The sequence below is a fragment of the Rosa rugosa genome, chromosome 1 (assembly GCF_958449725.1).
Source record: "Rosa rugosa chromosome 1, drRosRugo1.1, whole genome shotgun sequence".
Lineage (NCBI taxonomy): Eukaryota > Viridiplantae > Streptophyta > Magnoliopsida > Rosales > Rosaceae > Rosa > Rosa rugosa.
In genome coordinates, this window is record NC_084820.1 from 41,358,947 (window position 1) to 41,384,652 (window position 25,706).

The window sequence follows — 25,706 nt, forward strand, 5'->3', positions numbered from 1 at the left end:
AAAAACAAGGTTTCAATTCTCAGATTTCAAGATCTTGATTTAAGGGGAAGTTGGGGGTGGCTTGGGGGGAAGCTGCGGTGGCTCGAGGGGAGCAGAGGGAGTTTGAGGCCGAGATAAAGCGGTGGAGCAGCTGTGGAAGGGCGCGCAATTGAGCTTCGGTGGCTTGGGGGAGCTTCGGTGGCATGGGGGAGCTGCGGTGGAAGCGTGGAGAAGAGGAGACGAGGAGTGAAGCAGAGCTGCAGAGAGAAAGCTGCGGTGGAGGAGACGAGGAGTGAAGCAAAGCTGCGGTCTGATTTGCGATGTGTTTAGGTTTAGCACTTTTGGTCTTTTGCAAACACATTAAAAAAGGAAAACCGCCTAGACGTCCGAACCGCCCAGACCGCCCAGGCGGCCGCCTAACTTCTCTCCGCCTAAGGCAGCCAATTTCCCCTTACTCGCCTCGGCCTCTTGCCGCCCAGCGCCTAGGCGGCCTGGGCGGCCGTTTTTTAGAACACTGTCTGAAATTATTACTATCACTCATTCCTAGATCTGATCTCCCACCGTCATAGTCACCGAGCACAGTACAGAACCCCTGTATCCATCAATCAAACCGATCAAGCTCTTCGTCGTCGTCATCTTCAGAAACCCTAGCTTTTCACAACGCAGAAGAAAAGAAGAGGAGAGGACTGGAGATCCAGTTCCAGTCGGCGTCGTGCGTCGGAGATCTTGCTCGTGCATCGGAGATTTAATTCCAATTCCATTCGCCGACGTGATGGTGGAAAGAGGGAGTATTCGCCGGAGAGAGAGAGAGAGAGAGAGAGAGATTAATCTCAGAGGATTTCGTCGGAGAGAAAGAGGATAGAGAATGATTAATCACATAGAGTTCGGAAAAGGAGATCAATACAAAGAAGAAGATCAAAACGAATTCAGAAAAGATATTGAAGATCTCCTGAACAAGAGATTAATTCAACCTTCCACTAGCCCTCATCATGGTCCATGCCAGCATTCTACGTAAGAAATCATGCAGATCGAGAACCTCAGAGGAAAAGCTAGAATGGTGATTGACTACAGAGATGTCAACAAGAAGACTGTCAAAGACGGTTATCAAATTGCTCAAGTAAGAGTACTGATCAACCAGCTCAGAGGAGCTAAAGTCTTTTCAAAATTCGATGCAAAGTCGGGTTTTTGGCAAGTCAAGATGCATCCTGAGAGTATACCTCTTACAGCATTTGGAACACCACAAGGTCATTACGAATGGTTGGTAATGCCTTTTGGTTTAAAGCAAGCTCCCTCAATCTTCCAAAGAAAGATGGACAACATCTTCAAACATGTTGCGGAGTTCTGCGTCGTCTACATAGATGACATCCTTGTCTTCTCCAAAAACAGAGAAGAACATATGAAACACCTCCATGAGGTTGTAAAGCTGATAGTTCAGCATGGAATTATCTTAGGTGAAAAGAAGATCTTCTTTGTCCTTGATGAAGTTGATTTCCTAGGAATAAATATCAAAAATGGAGTGATAAAACTCCAACCTCATATCCTTGAGAAGATCTGGAAATTCCCAGATAGGATTCCTGATGCTAAGAGTCTAGAGAGATTCCTTGGTGTCATAAATTATGGGAGAGATTTCATTCCCAAAATCTCAGGGTTAACAGCAATGTTATCTCCTAATACAAGTTCCAAAAGAAAATGGAACTTCACAGAGGATGATGAAAAAATTGTGAAGCAGATAAAAAATCTCTGCAAAAACCTCCCTCCTCTTCAACAACCAGAAGAAAATGATGAGATTATCCTCCAAACAGATGCGAGTGATAATTATTGGTCTGGTGTAGTTCTGGCAAAAACGCCTGGAACTAATATTGAAAAAATCTGCAAATTTTGTAGTGGCAAGTTCAGCCCTGATAGAGTAAAGAATTTCAAAAATTTTAAACTTGATAAAGCTACTGATAGAGGAAGATTAGCCAACTGGCAATTGTTTCTTAACCAATATGATTATGTTGTTGAATTAATTGCAGGAAACAAGAACTATCTTCCAGACGCCTTAACCAGGGAACTGGCAATGTTTAGCCAAAAAGATGACGACGAAGGTCGCAATCCCAGAAGTAGAAGAACGACTGGGAAAGAACATGAAACCCAGGAGGATCCCAAAGAAAAAAATCCTCAAAAGGTTTCTGCTAGGTCCAAGAGCCTTAGCCCCAACTGATCAATCCCAGGGTAAAGGACTGGCTAGCCCGTCTCAAACGGCAGACGGTAAAGGCTCATCAAGACCGTTGACGGCTGTTGCTTTGCCAAAAGGAAAACCTACTCCAACTGGAGTAATAAATGTTTTTAATTATGAACTACAAACGTTTGATACTCCTGTGTTCAGAACTGGCAGGAGACTAGCTTACCACCAGAAGGCAATCCTGGATAATCTTTTATTTGCCTAGCCTTTCAGGAAAGAAGCAGTGGTCTGATGTTCCCAGCTCTCTTTGCATTAGCTGAAGAACTCTATGAAAATGCTAGACCACAGTTTGAAGAAACTCATACATAGCAGAGTGCTGTTAAGAAAGAAAAAATCAACTTCCTTGAAGATCCAGAAAGTGCTAGAATCCCTATTATAGCACTAAAAGAATCAGACTGGCAGGAATTCCATTGTCTGATAGGAAGTCATAATTCTGAGGACCGTATCCCTCCAACTCTCTTTATTATTGCAGGACCATATGTTGGAAGATACCTAGTTAATGTTCAGAGTGAACATCCTCAAGAACACAAGGTTTGGCTTGTTGAAAATGGTTTTGTTCATAATCTGTGGAGCAAAACTAATGATGATCTTAAAGGCCTGCCTCCCATCATTGTAAATACAGTCAAAAACATCAGGAAGAATGACTGTACCCTACGACTAAAGTTCAGGTCAACTCCACCAGAGTGGATTCAGAAAACCAACGGTGAGGTTGAGTATATTTCTCCATATCATTATGTGAGAATTATTCAACAAAGATATCTTCAGCCCGCCTGTGTTGGATACAATGGCCAGCCAAATTCAAGCATCCCATGAATGAAGGCCATGTCATTGGAGTACATCAAGAAGATCATCTCTGAAGACACAAATAACACTTTCCTGGCAGCAGGAGAAAAAACAATTATCACTGCCAACGACCATCCTGACGTAGTCAGCAGTGACCTATTCCTATCTCTCACCAGAAAAGAGATAGACTCGACACTGCATGCTTACGGTGGGTTGAAAAACTTGAAACTGACAACCACTACAAGATGTATGTTGATACAGATGTCGAAGACAATGCAACAACCACTAGAATGGCCCAGGCAGACAATGACTCCTTTGTCCTTGGCCACAACTCGGAAACAGACGAGAACATGTGAAGCAGCAGGTGTTGAAAGCACCGAAAGCACTTTTGGACTTTTCCTAAAAGTTGCTTTTGCTTTTCAAAAGACAGGTGAAAAACATTTCACCTAAAGGAATCTGCTTTCCCCGTCCGACCTCCACCAGCAGGAGCACTCAAGAAAGCAGGAAATCACGGAGTCGTCCTGTACATTGTTAAGTTTTGAATTCTAGTTTGATCGAGTTCCGCTCCCTATATAATGAGCCTTAGTTTCATTTGTAAGGCATTCGAAAATTTCCATATCAGTTCTAGATTCGAAAATTGAGAAAGAATCAAATTCTCTCAAACAAGAAAGCCATAGTAGCAGTGTGCTCTTCCTTCCTGATTAGTGTGAAGTAGTGTGCTTTCATTCAAGTAAGTACTGTAATCATTCTTATGGATAGCTAAACAGCTTTTTAGCTGTTTACCTGAGAATGAGGCTCTGAATTCTTAGTTTGTAATTATGTTTAAATAAATATTTTCAGTGTGTTCCCCCACTTCATCAAGTTTTAAATTAGCAAGTTATCTTATATTTCTATCATTTATGTTCGGCCAGTATCATATACTCTCTCTTTAAGTTCAGATTTCCTTTGGCTTAGAAAAAATTGCCTCAGCTTAGGATAGAAACAAGCAGCAGTGATTCTGCCTGTTAAAGTAATCGTTAGGCAAGAGGCCGTTAGGTGAAAAACTTGGGCATGTTGAAGGCTAGTTTTGTTTTTCTCAGAAGTTGGAACAGGGTTTTCTAAGAAAAAGTGAATTTTGGACCCAAAAGTCAGCATAGGATACACTAGGCACTACTTTAAAAAGGACTACCCTTATGAGTCTTTTCCCCTAAAGTTTGTGTAATTGGGCAAAATACCAACTTGATGATTGATTGGGCAAAATACTTCAAGATTTTGGGCAAACGGGCACAACCCCAATAATAAAATGTAAATTACGAAATTAACGTAAACCTTATTTGACTAGTAACTAGGAAGCTTCAAAAAACTGTAAGAACTGGAGTGAAATCTGCAACCCCTATAGCTCTGAGATACTATTGCACGAACAAGAATTGTCATCGACTAAATACTTTCATATTTTTAACTTATTTTGGGCAGATTAATTTCTTCTTTCTTTATTCATCATGAATTGATCAGCACCTTCTCCTACATCATGCCGGTGGCACAAAACCTCCTCTGAGAGAACAGCTGTTGTTGAGCAAGGGAGGAAAGAAAGGATTCAAAGGAAACATTCTAGGCCAACAGCTTTGCTCCAAACCAAGAAAGGCCTTGCAACAGTTGGGACCAATGTTGCCAAATTGCAAGCTGAAAATAGAGCGAAAGACTTCCAAAGCACATCCACTAATGTTGGTTAGGGATGACCAACACTTTAGTGCATCCTGCGGCATTCCTGGTGGAAACAGGCCTGGAATCGAAGGAGCATTGGGTGGTAGAAACTGTGCATTGGCTAGCAAGACAGTACTGCATAGTGCCACTAGTAGCACTGAAAACAATGCTTCAATGTTCATTGACATGGCTTCTGGGGTTAGCTAGCTAGTACCAAACGCAACCTTCTAATATTGGTTTTATAGATTTACTACTTGGTCTGTGAACTGGAGGAAGACATGGAGAACTATTTATAGACTTGGGCACTGGGGATAAGTAACAGAGGCTTTATGAGGTTTAAATCAGGTTTGAATTGGGAGTTGGGAATTAGGTTAAGAACAATTCTGGTCTAATGCCATTGAACCTTTACTAAAATTAAATCTATGAATCTGTAACTGCTGGCTTAATATTTGGGTTTACATTTTTTCCAAGTCCATATGCGTTTTACAATGGTGTTTTAATACCTTTTTAAAACTGAATACACATTAAGAACCTCTAGCTAGCTAGCTTTCTTTACCTTGCCCAAGGCTTATGACTATTGTTGATCAAGGTTTTAGAGTCTCATTATCTGATCTCACCCCCATATTGAGAAAATTTGATTGTTTTTAATCAGTCTCTATTATAGTTTTGGGTTACACCGAGCCTAAAGCCTCCAAAGCCCCAAAAATCACTGAAACAGTTTCGTTGCGAAGCTCTGGAGTACAGTAATGAACTACATAGGAAGTAAGAAATGAAGATGATGAACTAAAATGCAATGCACTGAGCATATAACATTGTAACTTCATCAACAAAAGTAAGCAAGTTTCTAACCCAAAACTATTGAGAGAAGTTACTTTCATCACTGCTGCAACATTAACACTGCATTCTGTTCCCAGTCGACACCACCGCTGAGGTTATTTCATCATTTACTTCCTTTGGAAAGCAAATTTGAATTTCTTCTTCCTCCAAAGAAAGAGCTCCACCTTCTCCGCGCAACCTGTACCCTCCACACCTGTATCAACAGTATGCTGTGACAGTTTATAGATCAACACTACATCAATCGATTATCAGTTGTTACAAGGCCAGGACTAATCCACTATCAACCTATATCCATAAGTTACCAGTTGCCATTATTCAAATTTTTTCAGTTTAGCGATGCACATTTCTTGAGAGAAGGTAAACAATGCAACAACACATTCTTTTGATGAGCTTAGGGAGTAGGGAGAGTCACTCATAGAAACCAGCAGAAAAAATGGGCACTATAGTCTCTAGCATTCAGGAAGTAGAAGAGCTTATTCACCACCATTAATAGATCTACATTACCATATACATAGCAAGAAAAACACTTGGTTACTTAACTCTACAACCTCAGACTATACATAAAAGATAAATAAATAAATAAAAGCAGGAGCCAACAATAAGTCAATTCAGTATACAAGGTTAACAGGGGCGTAGCCACTCACAGGGCTACTTGGGCTATAGCCCAAGGGAGAATTTCGCCCAAAATGCGTCAAGTATGGGTATAGCCTAAATAAAAAAATAAAAAAAATACTAATGCTTCGAAGAGTTGTTAGGTTGCTGCTGTCTCAAACACCAACCCCGTCTCCCCGTTCAGAACTTCAGATCAGTTCCGCCTTCCACTCTTCCAGAGTTCCAGCTTCTAGGCTCCAGCCACGGAGCCACCTCCAATCGCTACGAGCCACGGAGCCGGGAGCCACCTCCAATCTCAGAGTTTCAGTCCACCGAGCGACCTCCTACTCTCACTCTCCTCGTCTCCCCGTTCAGAACTTCAGATCAATTTTGATTCCACCTTCCAGAGTTCCAGGCTCCAGCCACCGAGTCACCCCCCCTTTTCAGAGTTTCAGTCCGCCTGAGATTCATTGATAATTGGGAATGGGTTGAATCGATTGATGAGATTCATTGATATTATGCAGGTCAAAAAAAAAAAATTTTGGCCTTCGCCCAAAAAATTGCCACAATAAATTTAGCCCACCCCATTTGTCCAATAATTAACTAAACGTTCATTGTAGCTTGATGTGATAGAGAAAAGAAAGACTGTGTTAGACAGTAAAACCAAAGTGCAACCATTACATTCATACCTTGAATTTATATTCAGTACTTCTGTTTTGGCCCCAGTTAAAATGCTCTTGAGTGAAATGAAGGTTGGAACATGACAAACAGCTTCACAATTTGATTGAGATCCGCAAAGCTTAAGGTATTTGTATGCTGGGTCTTTTGGGTGATAGTACATGAAGGCATTACTACTATGGATCCGGCTCCTCTAAAGTGAGTAAGTCATGAAGTTGGTGAATTTCATAAAATCTCCAACCTCCATTTAATCTAATGGCTCAAACATATCTACATTAAGAAATACTAACTGTTTGGATTATTTATTTATTTAAATAAGTCATGTTTTTCTCTATCAACAAAAATAAATAAATAAATGTTGCCTATCTTCATGAAACTAGGATCAAGCGAATTTTTCATATCTGAATTCATAAGTTTAAACATGATGTTAATTTTCTTAGGATTGTTTTCGAATAGCAAAACCTTTAATTGTTTCTTCACTATATATCAAATTAATAATTCCAAAGCTGTTTCCTCTGCCATTAATTTCTGGGCTTTGTAATTTAAATCCTATATTGATTACTGGAGATGATGGCCGGGTTTCCAACTGGCTATGTGTATGCGTCGATCCCCAAAATTTTTCTAGCTTGTGGTTTATAAATTCGTTGGATTAAACCCCAATTGTTCATGAACTTCAATAATCTTGTCTATGTGGAGTATGAAGGACTGAAGCACTCATGCATATACCACATGAATCTCCACAACTTTGCTTTTCTGAGAGATCCATGGAAGACCGGGTTCTTAGAAGCTGAGAATAAAGAAAAAAATATGCATAGAATTAACATTAATGTGGAAAAGAAATTTCTAAAATTTTGAGCCGTTAGATTATATGGAGGTTGAAGATTTTATGAAATTCACTAACTTCATGAATTGCTCACTTTAGAGGAGCCGGATCCATTCTTTTGACATTGACAATGGAAGGTTCCAGTCTGTTCCACCACTTCCTTTTGAACTGAGAACAAGTAATCGTCATGTTAGCTTGGGAGTTTTAGGTGATTTTCTAAAGTGAGATCCGGCTCCTCTAAAGTGAGCAATTCATGAAGTTAGTGAATTTCATAAAATCTTCAACCTCCATATAATCTAACGGCTCAAAATTTTAGAAATTTCTTTTCCACATTAATGTTAATTCTATGCATATTTTTTTCTTTATTCTCAGCTTCTAAGAACCCGGTCTTCCATGGATCTCTCAGAAAAGCAAAGTTGTGGAGATTCATGTGGTATATGCATGAGTGCTTCAGTCCTTCATACTCCACATAGACAAGATTATTGAAGTTCATGAACAATTGGGGTTTAATCCAACGAATTTATAAACCACAAGCTAGAAAAATTTTGGGGATCGACGCATACACATAGCCAGTTGGAAACCCATCATCTCCAGTAATCAATATAGGATTTAAATTACAAAGCCTAGAAATTAATGGCAGAGGAAACAGCTTTGGAATTATTAATTTGATATATAGTGAAGAAACAATTAAAGGTTTTGCTATTCGAAAACAATCCTAAGAAAATTAACATCAAGTTTAAACTTATGAATTCAGATATGAAAAATTCGCTTGATCCTAGTTTCATGAAGATAGGCAACATTTATTTATTTATTTTTGTTGATAGAGAAAAACATGACTTATTTAAATAAATAAATAATCCAAACAGTTAGTATTTCTTAATGTAGATATGTTTGAGCCATTAGATTAAATGGAGGTTGGAGATTTTATGAAATTCACCAACTTCATGACTTACTCACTTTAGAGGAGCCGGATCCAAAAGAATCTATGCAAGACGAAGAAAGCTCACAGTAAAACCAATAGATCACTCCTGTCATATAGGTGGTGAACTCTGCTTGATATCTTGAGAACAAAGCATTTGAGAAGGGAATACTACCAACACATTCCCATGAACCAGTCCCAAGTGTGTGTACCTCAGCTACTCTGCTTGGATGAGGTGTTCCTTCTTCAAAAATTCTTATTACCTTATATTGGTTAGTCTTCAGACTAAAACCAAATCCACACACAACAGATACTTCTTCATTGTTAGTATGCTTAGAAGCTTCGGGTAGGAGTATAAACTCTCTGGTTATTGGATTGCATACAACAAGAGGATCACCGAAGATCGGTTCAGACAAGCAAAGAAATCCATTACAGGAATTCACCACCTTGTACTTGTGCTCATTTGACAAAATCTTGATGCAGCTCTTCCTGGCAGTGCCTTGATTCCTGCTATGCACCAGATTGATAACAATTACCTTAATTTTTCAGCATTGCGTAGTGGAATTTTATATTTTCCAAGATTCATGTGGACATAACACGAGATACACTTCAATTTTCTGTTGTTACACTCGCAGTCCTTCAAATCAAAAACCGAGTTATCTTCATGCTCAAGCAAGTAAAGGGTTCTTGACACACGAGTTGGATGCCAGGGCCAGACCAATGGATATGTCTCTGCTTGTGCAAAATGAAGCTTCTCAAACTCAGGTTCCGAAAGTAGATCATGCCAAGTCTTGCATACACATTTGCAGATGACAATACTCTTAGTTGGGAGCCTTGGAAAGACATCTTGAATAACGGACTTTGAAATATTTTTTATAAAAGGATCCATGTGTTGAATTTGCTCATCCTGTTGCCTGTTTGGGATTAGTTGGCAACTTTCCTTTTTCTTTTCATGGTTATGCTATCTAGATCTGGGATAGATGAAAAGGCAAAAGAAAACCCAAAATGTGTCAATATGATTCATTCATGTTGTACTGATGTTACAACTACCTGCTGTAACATATGATGAAACAATACTTCAGATAAAGGTTGGTACAAATTAAAAATGTACCATGCATCCGGGGAAAAGGAAAAGACCTGAAAGATCTGACCTTGGTTAAGAAATTTGGTGATTATAATCAGAACGCCTGGATAAGTTCCACCAATCTGCAAAAAAAGAGAGAGAGAGAGAGAGAAAAAAAAAAAAAAAAGGTAAACCCCAGCTTTAAGAAAAATTTGCACACATATCTTGAGATCATGAGCAACATTATCTTTAGTACCAGAACCACAGCATCTCATCTGCAATGGTGATCTTATGGTGCACTCTGATTCAAGCTTGTTTTACTCTGCCAATAACTCTAAAATTCTTTTCTCCTTGACTATGTCGTCTAGCAAAACTGACTAATCATATCTCCATCTGTGTCCAGGATTCAAGAAAAATATTCTCTGAAATTTAATAAATACAACAGTAGCTAGCAACTAGAAACTGCATCAGAATCTTGAAATATAGCCAATTACGAAGTACTACTTCAAATACTGGTATAGACTTTATTCTAGAGGGTTGAAAACCTAAAATTTGGTTGCGTACATGATGTGAAACAATATTGAGTAACTTATCAGTGAATTTAACTGATGAGAGTATATAAGTTATGGTTTTTTTGCATTGATCTTTAGTGATCTAGAAAAATGATTGGTGTAAATCATGAAATACACCACAAAATGAAAAGGAGAAATGGCTGTTAAAAAGCCAAATTATGTTAGCATTTCCATCAATTATGTTACCAAATGTAGCTGAGACAAAGTCCTATAAATGTGTTAAAAAGCCATTAAATATGATATCAAGACAGTAATAGCAACATGCTTCAAGAACACAAAAATTATAATTTTTTTTTTTTTTTTTTTGAGCTAGGCAAAGGAAATTTATTAATGAATACGATTGGAATCGTACATAAGGGCATCCAGGATGAGTTCTGGAGCATTTACAAACCACTCATGATTGACATTAGACTCAAAACCCTGACTAGCAAGTCTATGAGCTACAGTATTTGCCTGTCTAGGAACAAACCTTAAACTAATTAATACCTGCAGTTAAGTCTAATAAGTCCTTAACTTCAGCAATTAAAGCACTGAGCTGATCGAGAAAGATCAAGCTGCTCACTGGTGATAGCTGCTACTGCAACTTGACAATCACTTTCGATCACGTACTGCACTTGTTACGTGCATGGATTGCAAGAGTTGCACGCCTTGCTTCACAGCCAGCAGCTCGGCATGGAGAGGAGAACTGATATAATCCACTCTATGAACAAAGGCCGCAACAAACTGCCCTTGCATATTACGAAGCACTCCGCCTGTTCCCTCGTAGGGAACTTGGGGTAAATAGGCTCCATCTACATTCAATTTCAAGACATCCCCGACAGGGGGTTCCCATTGCTTACTCAACTGTTGTCTTCCATGAGAAGGACCCCCACACAAGTTGGCTTGAAGATATTCCTCATACCAAGCTAACGCATTGGCCACCAGACAAGAGCTAGATTGAGAATGGTTTTTCCATAAAATGTCATTCCGGTTTCTCCAAAGATTCCATCTTTGGACAAGAAGCTTATCAAATAGGGTTGAGGGCATGGAACTAGCCCGTGTTAACAACCAGTCCTTCCACAGTAAATTAGAAGGAGGGATAACAAAAGGGTGAGCATTCCAAATATCCCGGGCTATTGAACAATTACAGAATAGGTGTTCAAGCGTTTCTGCTGCTTGGGAACACACCACACAGTGTACCTCACCGGTATACCCCTTCGCTGTCAAGGCAACCCTAGTTGGAAGAATATTATGAGCAGCACGCCATCCAAAAATGGCCACCTTATTAGGGACTTTGGCCTTCCACAAGGCCTTCCAAAGTGGAACAAATGGGTCTCCAGTAGATGGCGACGCAAAAATGTGACCAATGGAAAAAGAGCAAGCCACCTTATATGCAGATTTAACCGAGAACCAACCTTTCTTATCGAACTTCCAAGCAATCTTGTCTGTCCCAAAACGTATGCTTAAGGGAATAGTCAGAATATGTGCGGCCACATCAGCGGTAAAGCAAGCATGAACTGCCACAGAATCCCATGATCCAGTACTAGAGTCAATTAAGTCAGAAACCAGCTCAAAAACAGTGTCAGAAGGTCGAATTACCGAGTGGGCAGCAATATTGGGAATCCAGTCATCGGTCCATATATTAACCGAGGTCCCATTGCCAATTCTCCAATAAATACCAGCTTGTAAAGTTGGTCTTGCCTCCAAAATACTTCACCACGAATAGGAAGGTCTATCTCCCAAATCCGCTGTAAGAAACGAATCATTAGGATAGTAGACAACCTTGAAAACACGAGCGACCAGTGATGTAGGATTGGACAAAAGTCTCCACCCTTGTTTCGATAACATGGCAAGATTATGAGCGTAAAGGTGTTTAAACCCTAAACCACCCTGCTCCTTTGGGAGACACATTCTCTCCCACGACCTCCAATGAATCTTCCTTTTCTCATCAGTGCTTCCCCAAAAAAATTGGGCACAGAGTTGTTGAAGGTCATCACAAAGGGACTTGGGAAGTAGATAACAATTCATGACATAGTTCGGAAGAGCTTGAGCAGCAACTTTGAGAAGAAGCTCTTTCCCTCCTGTACTAAGTATCTTCGATCGCCAACTTATCAATTTCTTGGTGAGTCTTTCCTTCAAATAAGCAAAGATGGCTGTTTTATTATGCCCCACATGTATTGGTAGACCAAGGTATAGTCCATGCTCCTTCACACATTTAACACCAAGAATGGCCGCCAAGTGATTCTGTGAATGTAAATCCACATTACCACTAAACACCACACTAGACTTCTCTAGGTTAATCTTTTGTCCTGAAGCCCTGGCATAAATGGAGAGAATATTCTTAACAGCCTGACACTCTCTAGCAGAAGCTTCTCCGAATAGAAAGCTATCATCCGCAAACAATAAGTGGTGTATGGTTGGAGCAGAAGGTGACATAGTGAGTCCCCTGAGAACCCCATTCTGAACACTAGAAGAAATTAACGCAGAAAGGCCTTCTGCACATAAGATAAACAAATACGGGGAGAGGGGATCCCCTTGCCTTATACCCCTAGTTGGCAGAATAAAACCAGTAGGGTTACCATTAATAAGGATAGAGTAACTTACAGACTTGACAGTAGCTAATATAACATCCACCCAGGTTCGGGCAAAACCTAGTTTCACCAACATAGCCTCCAAAAAACTCCACTCTAGCCTATCATAGGCCTTAGAGATATCTAACTTCAATGAAAAGAATCCGTCCGCCTGTCTTCGAAGCTTTTTCATAAAATGTGCTACCTCAGTAGCCACAAGAGTGTTATCAGAAATAAGGCGACCGAGAACAAACGCACTCTGAAGTGGAGAAATAATATCTGGAAGGAACTGTTTCAACCTGTTAGCCAGCACCTTTGAAGCAATCTTGTAGACCACATTACAAAGAGCAATCGGTCGTAAGTCCGATGCTAGTTTTACCTCTTTAACTTTCGGAATCAAGACAAGGTGGGTGAAATTAGACTCTTGGGAAATCAGTCCAGTATTGAGTACTTCTCTAACTGCCTTGCAGACATCAAACTCTACCACCTCCCAAAACTTCTGGAAAAAACAGGGAGACATACCATCCGGTCCCGGAGATTTCGAAGGTTGCATCTGGAATAAGGCCCGTTTAATCTCATCATCCGAGTAAGGGGCCATGAGTGCAGCATTCATACTCTCAGTGACTCGAGGTTGGATACAATCAAGTACCATATCGGTAGCCAAAGGATCAGAACTTTCGGCATGAAAAATATCCTCATAATATCGAACTAAGATGTCCGTCACTTCACTTGGTTCATTGGTCCACTTCCCATCCTCCTTCACCAAACCCTTGACACGGTTTCTACATCTTCTATTAGAGGCTCTCCTGTGAAAAAAAACTAGTATTCCGGTCACCTTCCCGAAGCCATTGCACTCTGGAGCGTTGTCTCCAATAAGTTTCATTAATGGAAAGCAGTTCATTCAACCTAACTTGAAGAGCTTTTAGTTCGTCAAAATGGGAGTCCTGGTGAGCCTTTTTCATTAACACTGCCAATTTAGTCTGAATGAGCTTCATCTCAACTTGACGTTGCTGGAACACTCCTTCATTCCAATTAAGAAGCAGGTTACCCGTTTGATGGATCATCCGACCAACCTGAGCCATAGACCCTCCAGTAGAAGGCAACATCCAGCCTTTCTTCACAATATTCCCACAATCAGAGTGAGTTAGCCACATTTCTTCAAAGCGAAACCTCCAGGTGGTGCGTCGTCCCATAGGCCTCTCAGGATTGACTTCAATCAATAAGGGACAATGGTCAGATCTACTCAGAGGCAAAGTGAGAACTCGGGAGAAAAAATACAATTCTCTCCATTGTACATTCTGACAAGCTCTGTCAAGTCTTTCTTTTGTATATCGATTTGCCCAGGTGAATCGAGAACCCACGAATCACATGTCCATCAAACCACAGTCCACCAAAGCTTGACGGAATCGAGACATCTGAGCTGCACTGCGAGCCGGATCACCAGACTTGTCATCCAAACACAAGATTTCATTAAAGTCTCCCGCAATGAGCCATGTGAGATTAACCTGAGCTGCTAGGGTTCTGAGCAGATTCCACGTAGTACTGCGATTTGCCGTAGTAGCGACGCCGTATATTCCGGTGAAGCGAAACACACCTTCAGATCCAACTACTCCTACTTCTGCATCAATATGATTAGCAGAGTAGTTTCCTGAGACGCACCGGGATTTCCTTCCTCCAAAATAACCCTAAACCGCGACAGTCGTCTTCTCGTGGTGAACAAAGCACACCATCAAAACCTATACGTCGACGAACGTCATTGAGCAGGTCTGACGTTGCTAGGGTTTCCGATAGGAAAACAATACTAGGGTTTTTCTGACGCACAATGTTGACTAGGGCATCTTGAGTCTCAATATTATTGAGACCCCGACAATTCCAAACTAGGATTTTGAAGCTCTGCATGGGAAGCAAGGATAATAGGATCCCAGATATCGGAGGCTGCAGATCCCCAGAGGAGATCAGGTAGGAACATGGAGTGACGCTAGGGACGAGAGGGAGGCTCTCTCTAGGGTTTTTGGTGTTTAGCCTTATCTTTTTATTTTTCTAGTTTAAAACGTATCTTCCTTTATTATAAAAAAAAAATAAAAAAAATTATAATTCAACACTACTTCAGTAAAACAAAATATAACACATATCTTCTAGTATAGTTAACCATATGAAGTAGCTGCAGCCCTGAGGGTGCAATTCAAAAACACGTATCAGATTTCCATTATTCTTCCTCTTCTTGCTCCATGGAATCTGTTAGGAATTTGACCTAAAATTCCTCTTGCGGAAGCAGACAAGTGCAAAACAATATAGATAAACGATCGAGAAAACAAACACGAACTTGTTAACGAGGTTCAGCAAAGAACTTTGCCTACGTCCCCGGGCTGCTTGGGTTTCACTATAGAAGAAGAAGAACACACGAACAAGAATACAAGAATCTCTCACAAGAAGTTCTCACCAACTCTCAAGACCTCACTTGCTCTCTCTGTTTAATGCTTCAAAGACTTGATCTACTACTACAACCTATGCCCCTATTTATAGATATCTAACTAGACCCTATAAGACATTGGAAACCTATTCCCAATAGACATAGAAACCATTACCAAGTAGGATTATGTAAGCAGGTAGGAAACAATCAAAACTCCTCTTTGATCAAGGATTAACAAATCCTTATCCTATGTGGAATCGGATCCACACACCCAACAATCTTCCACTTGGAGCCGATTACGCTAGTAGCTAACATTCTTCAATACTCTTCAATCATAGCCAACACAAAACCCATTATCACAGCCAATATCTCCTTCTTCAAACTTGGAGACCAACTGAAGCTAAGCACAGCTTCAGTTTACTTATTGATACAGACTTAGTCAACATATCAGCAGGATTCTCACTTCCTTGAATCTTCAACAATTGCAGCACTTCATTCTCCACGAGTTCTCGTATGTAGTGATACTTCATAGGAATGTGTTTAGTCCTTGAATGAAAAGCAGGGTTCTTTGCCAAGTGAATTGCACTTTGACTATCACTGTACAATGCACAATTCTCTTGCTTTTTACCCAATTCCTCCAACAGACTCTTTAGCCACGCCATCTCCTTACCAGCCTCTGAGACTGCTACATACTCGGACTCTGTTGTAGACAGGGCCACTTGCCCTTGCAAATTTGAGACCCAAGGTACTGCAGCACCACCCACAGTGTACACATAACCAGTAGTACTCCGACAAGTATCATCATCTCCTGCCAAGTCTGCATCAACATATCCTTGTAGTTCAACACTACCTCTCTTGAAACAAAGAGACATATCAGTAGTACCCCGAAGATATCTCATGTTCCACTTCACAACCTCCCAATGTTGCTTTCCTGGATTATTCGTGTACCTACTCACAACTCCAACTGCATGAGCAATATCGGGTCTAGTACACACCATAGCATACATTAAGCATCCAACTGCCGATGCATAAGGTACATTCTTCATATATTCTTTCTCTTTTTCGCTCTTGGGTGATTGTTCCTTGGACAATTTAAAGTGAGCAGCCAACGGTGTTCCTACGATTCATCCATATTGAATCGCTTAAGCACCTTCTCAACATACTCCGCTTGTGAAAGCTTCAGAGTACCAGCCACTTTATCACGGATAATCTTTATACCTAAGATTTTCTTCGCCTCACCCAAATCCTTCATCGCGAACTGGTTTGACATCTCTTTCTTCAACTTCTCAATCTCATTGAAGTCTTCCCCAGCTATCAACATATCATCCACATATAGTAAAAGAATGATATAAGATTTGTCAAACCTCTTGAAGTAACAACAGTGATCGGATTGACATCTTGTGTAGCCACTCCCACACATGAAAGCATCAAACTTCTTATACCACTGTCTTGGGGCTTGTTTCAAGCCATAAAGGCTCTTTTGCAGTTTACATACCAAGTCCTCCTTACTAGGTGCTATAAAACCTTGTGGTTGCTTCATGTATATGACCTCCTTCAAATCACCATGAAGAAAAGCAGTCTTGACGTCTAGCTGCTCCAAATACAAACATTCAGCTTCCACTAAACCAAGCACCACCCGGATTGTGGTATGTTTCACAACCGGCGAAAATATCTCATCAAAATCAATTCCCTCCCTTTGCTGAAAACCTTTCACAACCAACCTTGCCTTGTAACGTTTGCTCCCATCAACTTCTTGCTTAATTTTGTAAATCCACTTGTTATGCAATGCTTTCTTACCTGTTGGTAATGTAGCTAACTCCCAAGTATTGTTGGACATGAGAGAGTCCATCTCATCTTGCATGGCACCCTTCCACTTAGCAGAATCTTTATGTTGCATTGCCTCATCATAACTCACGGGTTCACCACAGTCAGTTAACAGCAAATTGTTAGCACAAGGCAAGTATTTATCAGCTGGTATTCCTTTAGTACTTCTTGACGATACTCTTGGCACAAAAGGAGGTGTCACTGGCTCATCACTAGGAACTTGTTCTTCAGGTTGTGCAACCTCAGGAGCTTCTTGTTGTTGTCGTTCCTCCCCATGATTTCCCTTAGACACATCTTCATTGGACAATTCTTCCAACCTTGCAAACTGCCGATCTTTTCTTACAGGACTTTTAGGCTCTGCTGCTTGCCTATTCTTGTACATCACTTCTTCATTAAAGATGACATTCCTGCTCCTTACAACTTTCTTATTCTGCATATCCCAAAACCTATAGCCAAGCTCATCACCGCCATAGCCTATGAATATGCACTTTTGAGACTTGGGATCCAACTTGCTTCTCGCACCGGACTCAATGTGAACATATGCCACGCAACCAAACACTCTTAAATGAGATAGGCCTATCTCTTTTCCACTCCATTTTTCCTCAGGTAGGAGATGATTCAATGGTACTGATGGTCCACGGTTAATTAAATAAGCAGCAGTATTAACCGCATCAGCCCAAAACATGTCTAGCTGGCAATCCTGCACGTATCCTCATACTCCTTGCGCGCTCATTCAGAGTCCTATTCATGCGTTCAGCCACTCCATTCTGCTGTGGAGTTCCGGGAATTGTCTTCTCCATCCTAATCCCATTCTCTGCACAATACTCTTTGAAATCATTACCACAGTATTCACCTCCATTATCCGACCTCAGACATTTGATCTTCGACCCGGTCTCATTCTCTACGATCACCTTCCACTTCTTGAAAGTATCAAATACTTCCCATTTATTTTTCAATAAATAAATCCATACTTTCCTTGTGGAGTCATCAATATAAGTCACATAGTACTTTGAGCCACCTAACGAAAGCTCCAGTGTAGGTCCCCACACGTCAGTATGAACCAACTCTAGTTTTGTATCTTTTGGTGCCTTGCCACCCTTTAAGAAACTAACAACCTTTTGCTTCCCAAATATGCAGTCTTCACAAAGCCCAATCTTCACTGAGTCCACACCATGTAGTTTACCCTTCGACTGAAGTACACCCATACCTTTCTCACTGATGTGCCCAAGTCTACGATGCCATAAGTATGCATCTTCATTTTTCTCAACGATCGCAGTGCCTTCATTGTTCTCAACAATAGCAACAATATTCAAGGTCGTATAAAGTGTTCCTGTCTTGATTCCACGAGCTAACACCATAGCTCCTTTACACACCTTTCACGTACCTTTCTCAAAGGTAGTGCGACATCCTTCATCATCCAACTGACCCACAGAGATCAAATTCCTCTTTAACCGCGGTATGTGTCTAACATTGGTCAAGGTCCATGTTCCACCATTTGTCAGCGAAATCTTCACATCACCCCTTCCCACAATCTCCAAGGCTCCACCATCAGCAAGAAACACTTTGCCAAAATTACCACGTCGGTAATTCACCATGAGCTCTTGTTGTGAAGTTGAGTGAAATGACGCTCCAGAGTCTATGATCCACGACTCCAATGGTGCTTCACACTATGCCAAAAGTGGTATAAGACGACAGACATAAACTGTTGTCTGATTTGGAGTGCCACCGTTGTAGAGGTGACCGCTGTCTGATGAAAAATCAGACAACGGTGGAACACAGTTGTCTGAGAAACATACAGACAACAGGTATGTGTTAAACGTGTTGTGTAATACTCGGCAGGTGGCTCGGCAGATGCCAGGCGCAGCTGCGCTGCAGTTGCGGCGCTGCCTTTAGACAACAGTGCTAGTTTTGAAGATGTTGTATGTTGAGCTTCTCAGACAACAGACTTTTATTTTATGTGTTGTCTGACTGATATTCAAACTTCAGTTCTTGGACTATAACTGTTGTCTGATTAACTCTGGGACAACAGAGTTTAATTGCTTCTGTTGTGTGAGTGTAGATTAGAAGACAGTGATTTGTTAAAAACCGATGTATGATATGAATGATTGCAGTGTGATTTGTCTATATTTTTGGTCATTCAGACAACGGGCAATTATCATTTTGTCTATTTTGTTGTCTGATTATTTTGAACATATCCCATTCCTGAATTAAATTGTGCATTTGATCCATTTACATACCAAATATAAACATTGCAAACCATCAAATATAAACATTGCAAACCACTAATCATTGAACCCAACATTTTAAACAAGAGAAGCATTCTAGTGCATGCCCATCTACTTGGGACATCAAAAAGCTGATACATATATATCTATTGTTCCAAAACATGCAACACATGGTGCATGACAATGTACCAGCAGAGAAGCACAAAAAAAGATGTTTTCCTTAGCAAAAATGGACCAGCATCAAGCGCGCTACTTCATGGCTCATGCACATAGGTGTTGACATCAAACTTCCCCCACTCATTTCGCACTTGATCAGTATCCGCTTGGGTGTATTGGCTGCTACCACTCATTTCGATGGAGCATTTCTTTAGCTTTATAATGTGCTAAATCATGGATCTACAAAATAAGAAAGCATTACTAGGGAAAGTTATATCAACATAGAGTAATTGCTTAGAACAAATAATAGTCATAGTCGTCATACCTTTTCAACTTTAACTGCCATATCATACTCATGGTTATTCCCCATGCTTAAAGCAGTAGACTGTACCAAAGAGAACATGTTAGGACTTCAACATACATTTATCCTTTATGGGGAAATTTGATAGATTATGGAATGCAAAGTAAAATTTGCAATTCACTACCTCATTCTAAATTTCCAGCAAGATAGAAAGGGAATTGATGTTTTTTGAGAGGGGCATATTTTAACACAAATATATAGAGTAATCAACCAAACTGAAAAGGCAAAACAGTACAGCAAACGAAACCAACTCTAGACAACAAATACAATATTATAACTAAAAAGAACAAACAGAGGTATGGAGGCTAAAGAAGCTCATATTAACAAAACCTTTCCAGTTAGAAGCTCAATATCCCTATTTTAACAAAATGAATAAGGGAAAATAGAATCAAAGAAGTTTTAGACGGCACATGAGAAATATCTATATCTCTAACACAAGTCATGACCAACTCTTGAATGCAAAGAAAGAAGAATACCGCATTGCTGTGATAATATATTGCAGGACTATCATCAGGTCCCCACCCATACTGAATAACCACCCGTGTAGCTATCTGTTGCAAATTGAGTAAAAGAGTGAAGGGAACTAGAGAAAAGTGAAGGGAATTAGAGAAATGATTATGCATTGCATATCCTCTAAGATTATTTTTTGCTTTACATTAATACCGTTGAAAAGCAGAAAGCATAGAATGAAATCAATCTCCTGTGCTTGCGTTAACTCTGAAGAAGAAAGCAAGTTCTCCTCTCCAAAAGGGAGTAGCATTTGTGCTGCAATGTGCGAACCAAAACAAAATACGAGCTTCTTTTCAAGGTATGATCTTGATTCAGCATTTCCATTCCCAGAACCTTCATTTCTCGCCTTCCCTGTAGAAGAAGGCTAAATTACTGGAGTTCATTTAGATTTAATTCCATAAAAATAACATTGTTAACATCATCCCCTCCCACAAACTTACAAATTGGACACCTTTCAAGGTTTCACAATTTCTTTGGGACTAAGAGGAGAACTCAAGCTACAAAATTTAAATTCACCATTCATGGATGAGGCTGCATTATAAAACCAATTCGATAATGAAGTAAAACAAGTAGCTATACCATGACACAGTTGGGCAATGGACTTCCTATTTTTCTTTGCAATACAAAAGTTCAGCCTAGTTCTCGTCTAGTTCTCCTACTTCTACTTTCAATTAACTGAGAGGAACAAACTTTTAAAATTTTTAGATAGATGAATAAAAACAGTAAGAGCATATTGGTGTAACTTATAATGCATCTATAACATAATTTAAGCCATCATATCAGAATCAGAGGAAAGCAAAGTTTCTATTAGAATCAGCATCTATAACAGTCAAAGTTTCTATTAGAATCAGCATCCATATTGAGCCGTACATTAAACATAACAGATAAAGGGATTTAACTGAATTCCAACTTCTTCTTTACCTAAATAAAATTATCATTAATGTTGCCATCGAAGATTGAAGAACGAAAATCTGGAGGCAATGCTAATTGCTTATAATTGAGAATCACTAGGAGTTGTAACTATAAATAGATATGAGAGAGAGTTCATTATTAAAGGAATAAGAATGTTACCCCTTCCAATATCCACCATCAGTGCCCATCCTGGGTCCTTGAAGACTTGATTCCAATAAGGTACTTCTACCGGCACCTACCCCATTGAAAAAATAAAACAGATTATTAAGCATCAGGATGTAACACTTGTGATGATAACTTTCATCATGTGCAGCAAACAAACTCTAATGTAAATCTAAGAGTGAAAAAGAAGAACACCCTTAGAGTCACAAAAGCCAGCCTCATTGACCAGTTCGCATTACAATTAATGTACTTCAATTACATTGCTCATGTCCCCGACAAAGTGTTGGTGAGTAATTAAATTCATTATGACAGACACAAACATTAACTATCTAATAAAATTAGTACATCTAGCACAACTTCAAGGCAAGACACCAACATTCTTTTGGTGAATTAATGATGACAGGCTCAAAAATTTTAGAACCTAGATTCCTTTCATTCCACATGATTAAGAATATCTAAATTTTTATACAAGAATTCGTGAAATTCTAGAACAATTCCTGCAGATTATAACATCTGCTTAGATGCAATTAATGTAATAGCCAAAAGAACTTGGTGGGCACATTAGCAGACTTAGCATCTAATTCTCCATTGTCGTATCACGTTCTTCTATCTACAACTATGCTCCATACGTGTCTATGTGTGTTGTGATAAATATATATGCATGTAATACTAGTACTGATGCATTTTGAATATTCCACTAAATAAAGATCTTACCTGTAAAGACAACTACATAAGTTTGAGAAACACATCAATTGCAACACCATACAGTAATCAAAAAAGAAAAGAGAAACGAAAGACGACAACTTGTTATGATCAATCAAGCAGTAAGCAATTGCAAATAGCCAAGACAATAAAGAAATGAAACTAAACGTGATACCTGCATAGTAAGAAGTGTCATTGAATTCGAGTACTCCATAAGAAGAACAGCTTTGTTGATAAAGACCATGGCCATGGAAGCAGCCCTATATGACAATGCAGCAAATAAACTAAACCAAAACACAAGACAACAAATCAATCAATGATTCTTGAAGTCAAGCCAATATGCACAGTAAACATTTGGTAAGTAAAAACTGGGATATGAAAAGAGAACCTTAAAGAAGGACTAGCAGCTTCTGCATCAGTGAGTTTATCCATGGCTAAATCAAACTTTCAAGAACAAAAGTATCTGTATAGTGGGTCAGTGAAAGTCTACGACTTTGAGCTCAATTGATCCCAATTACATGATAATCAGATAAAAGAAAGAGCTGGGTAGTTGATTGTTGGACCAAACCTGCAAATCGAGGAAACCCAAATCAAAAAGATTAAAATTTTGAGAGTGAAAGACGAAGAAAATCATAATCACCAAGAGTTTCCAGGAACTATGTCTATGTTCTAAACAAAGAAAGGTCCAAACTTACCGGGCTGAAAACTGAGCTTCAATCTCTTCAACAATTACTGGTTTCAATCTCTTCAACCTGTAGCACCACAAAACATTGAAACCCTCACATGCTTCAGCATCCACCACAACATTCAAAACAACAATAACACAAAACTCGAAAACAACAGATACAAAAAAAACAAATGCACCTTACTCTTTCCAGCCAATGAATGGTTCACAAAGTTCAGATCTTTAGGTAGAAATGACATAATGTGAAGAAGATCTGCACAACCCATAAACAAAAAAGCATATCAAAAACACAAAAATCACTAGCAACCTAGAAACAATGAACTGAAATCCAAGCAGTACCGTCTTGTTTGAGAAAAGGGTAGCCATCAACAGTGAGACTGACGAACCAGTCCCAATTGGTTGACAACCGGAGCATAATCAACGCGCCTTGGAGCACGGCCACCACCGCCTCCCTCTCCTCCGCTCTCCTCCCGCTCTCTTTACCTTTTACCTCTTCGCCCTTCTCGTCTTCCTCACCCTCGCTTCCTCCTCCGCCTTCCTCACCTACGCCACACTCTCCCCACCCTCTTCTTCCTCCTCCCCACCTTTGTCCCCCAACCCCCATATCCCACCCGACCAGTTTCTCTCCCGACCCAACAGAGCCACCGCGTCGTCTACCACGACAACAACTCCTCCGATTCGACCCCTCCTTCCTTGGCCCACCTCCTCTCCGGGTCTAAAGGCGACTTGGGTCAGATCCTACGCCTCCTCGATACCACCTACCACCCCAGAAACCAATACCTCCTCCACCTCGATCTCTTTGCTTCCCAGACAGACCGTGACCAACTGGCCCTCAAGGTCCAATCCGTCCCCATCTTCAGAGCCGCCCAGAATGTCCATCTCATCGATAAAGCTGACGTTGTGTACCGAAAAGGGTCGTCTTCTATCTCGTTCACTTAAAAGAGAGCGGGAGAGGAAGGAGGAGAGGGCTAGGGTTTCGGGGAAGAGCCAGAGAGGGGTTGCGTGCTAGTTCTTTCAGGGATGAAGTGAGTGAGGTGAAAATGAGCTGCCAGAGCGAGTGGGAAAACTAACCAAGTGTGTGGGAAACGAAAATTTTGTTTCCCCCGTGTCGAAATTTTTAACTTCGTTTTCTTCGCCTTTTTTTAACTTGTATAATCAATTCAGACAACACATAAATGAAATTTTGTTGTCTGATAGTTTACACTGAAACTTCATCCTAGGGATCCAACAAGCAAATCTCCCGCCTAGTGCAAATCACAAACTCATTTCTCCCGCCTAGGCACATTCACACAACAAAAATAGGTAATTCTGTTGTAGGATCTTACAATCATGTACCCACATTTCTCCCAAAAATTAACCATTTTGGCGCTAAAGACTCTCATTTTGGGAACATCTAATTTTCTTCCAAACTTGCACAACGCAAACCAAAAATGTGTTGTATGATATTTTGCTCATACAACATATACAGTTATACTGTTGTACAACGTGAGTCAAAATTTCGACCCAAATTTGAGGAAGGTGGGAGGGAAATTTCTTTTCATTCAGACAACAGACAAATTCTTATAAGTGTTGTACAATAATCATGCACCAACAGATTTCTGATTTCTGGCGTCCTTATACAACAAAATCTCACTAAATCTGTTGTATGAAGTATTTTCAATCAACACACAACGGAAATTTTTTTTTCATTGTCTAAAAAGCGTAGTCTGATGCAATTTTTGGCATAGAGTCAGTAACGCTTAGTACAAGTGCATCCGAATCAAACTCAGTTGTGTTTGCCATCTTCATTGTCTCCTTCCACTGGTTACAGTTTCTCTTGACATGTCCAGATTTCCCACAATGCCAACACCCATCGGACCACTTTCCTGACTTGGACACGCTTCGGCCTTTTCCAGGTGCCCTAGACTTGGACCTTCCACGATTGTTGATTGAGTTCTTGTTGAAATTTCTACCTCTATTTTCTATAGAGAGCGCAGAACTTGAAGGATCTTCAAGGTTATTTTGTCTTCGCGTCTCTTCATTCAGAAGAATGTCACGCACATCATTAAACTTCAGCTTCTTCGTAGTCCCAGCTCCACTACAAATCGAGTTCACAGTCACATCCCAATCCGAAGGCATGGAAGTCAACAACACCAAAGCTTTGATGTGTTCGTCGAATTTAACATCCACCGATGCTAGTTGCTCGATAATATCACCAACTATCCCAACTTGCTGGCGAACAGATATACCCTTACCCATCTTCAAAGTGAACAGCCGCCTCATCAAGTACAACTGTTGAACGGCATTTGGCTTCTCATACATGTTAGACAAACTATCCATCATCCCCTTCAACGTAGTCTCCTTGATAACAAATCGTCGTACATCATTCGAAAGCGATAGTCGAACGGCTCCAAGGGCCATCCTATCCATCTCGACAAATTCTTCCTCCTTCATATCTTTTGGGAGCTTGCCCTCTAAAGTCTTAGCAAGCTTCTTCATATTCAAGTAGTCCTCGATTTGTGACCACCATAGGCTAAAGTCATTACCGTCGAACTTATCGACCCTCTTCTCAACGTCTTCTATGCTCATTGTTTCCACTCTAGAGCCTAAGCTCTGATACCACTTTGTTAGGAATTTGACCTAAAATTCCTCTTGCGGAAGCAGACAAGTGCAAAATAATATAGATAAACGATCGAGAAAACAAACACGAACTTGTTAACGAGGTTCAGCAAAGAACTTTGCCTACGTCCCCGGGCTGCTTGGGTTTCACTATAGAAGAAGAAGAACACACGAACAAGAATACAAGAATCTCTCACAAGAAGTTCTCACCAACTCTCAAGACCTCACTTGCTCTCTCTGTTTAATGCTTCAAAGACTTGATCTACTACTACAACCTATGCCCCTATTTATATATATCTAACTAGACCCTATAAGACATTGGAAACCTATTCCCAATAGACATAGAAACCATTACCAAGTAGGATTATGTAAGCAGGTAGGAAACAATCAAAACTCCTCTTTGATCAAGGATTAACAAATCCTTATCCTATGTGGAATCGGATCCACACACCCAACAGAATCT

The 25,706-nt window shown here is 40.2% G+C and overlaps 2 protein-coding genes across 5 annotated transcripts; both read right to left on the reverse strand.

The window, feature by feature from the left end:
* Positions 1-10,740: 10,740 nt before the first annotated feature.
* On the reverse strand, positions 10,741-16,106 carry LOC133728174 (uncharacterized). Its single transcript, XM_062155588.1, has 5 exons — positions 15,530-16,106; positions 14,080-14,316; positions 13,605-13,908; positions 11,846-13,504; positions 10,741-11,671 (listed from the first exon to the last, which is right to left on the reverse strand). Exons 1-5 carry the CDS (start codon positions 16,104-16,106, stop codon positions 10,741-10,743), a joined length of 3,708 nt encoding a protein of 1,235 aa, XP_062011572.1.
* Positions 16,107-19,196: 3,090 nt separating this feature from the next.
* LOC133724931 (probable inactive ATP-dependent zinc metalloprotease FTSHI 5, chloroplastic) lies at positions 19,197-23,725 on the reverse strand. Of its 4 annotated transcripts, none has more exons than XM_062151849.1 (10): positions 22,985-23,725; positions 22,825-22,898; positions 22,656-22,712; positions 22,349-22,528; positions 22,136-22,220; positions 21,256-21,331; positions 20,330-20,535; positions 20,151-20,225; positions 19,639-19,698; positions 19,197-19,553 (listed from the first exon to the last, which is right to left on the reverse strand). In XM_062151849.1, the coding sequence occupies exons 4-10, from the start codon at positions 22,390-22,392 to the stop codon at positions 19,497-19,499; spliced, it is 603 nt and encodes a 200-aa protein (XP_062007833.1). In that variant the 5' UTR covers positions 22,393-22,528; positions 22,656-22,712; positions 22,825-22,898; positions 22,985-23,725; the 3' UTR covers positions 19,197-19,496. The 4 variants fall into 4 exon arrangements, with proteins under 4 accessions (XP_062007833.1, XP_062007832.1, XP_062007834.1 ...); XM_062151848.1 differs by having other exon boundaries at positions 22,136-22,244; positions 22,830-22,898; positions 22,985-23,721; XM_062151850.1 differs by having other exon boundaries at positions 20,330-20,439; positions 22,136-22,244; positions 22,985-23,721.
* Positions 23,726-25,706: the final 1,981 nt, after the last annotated feature.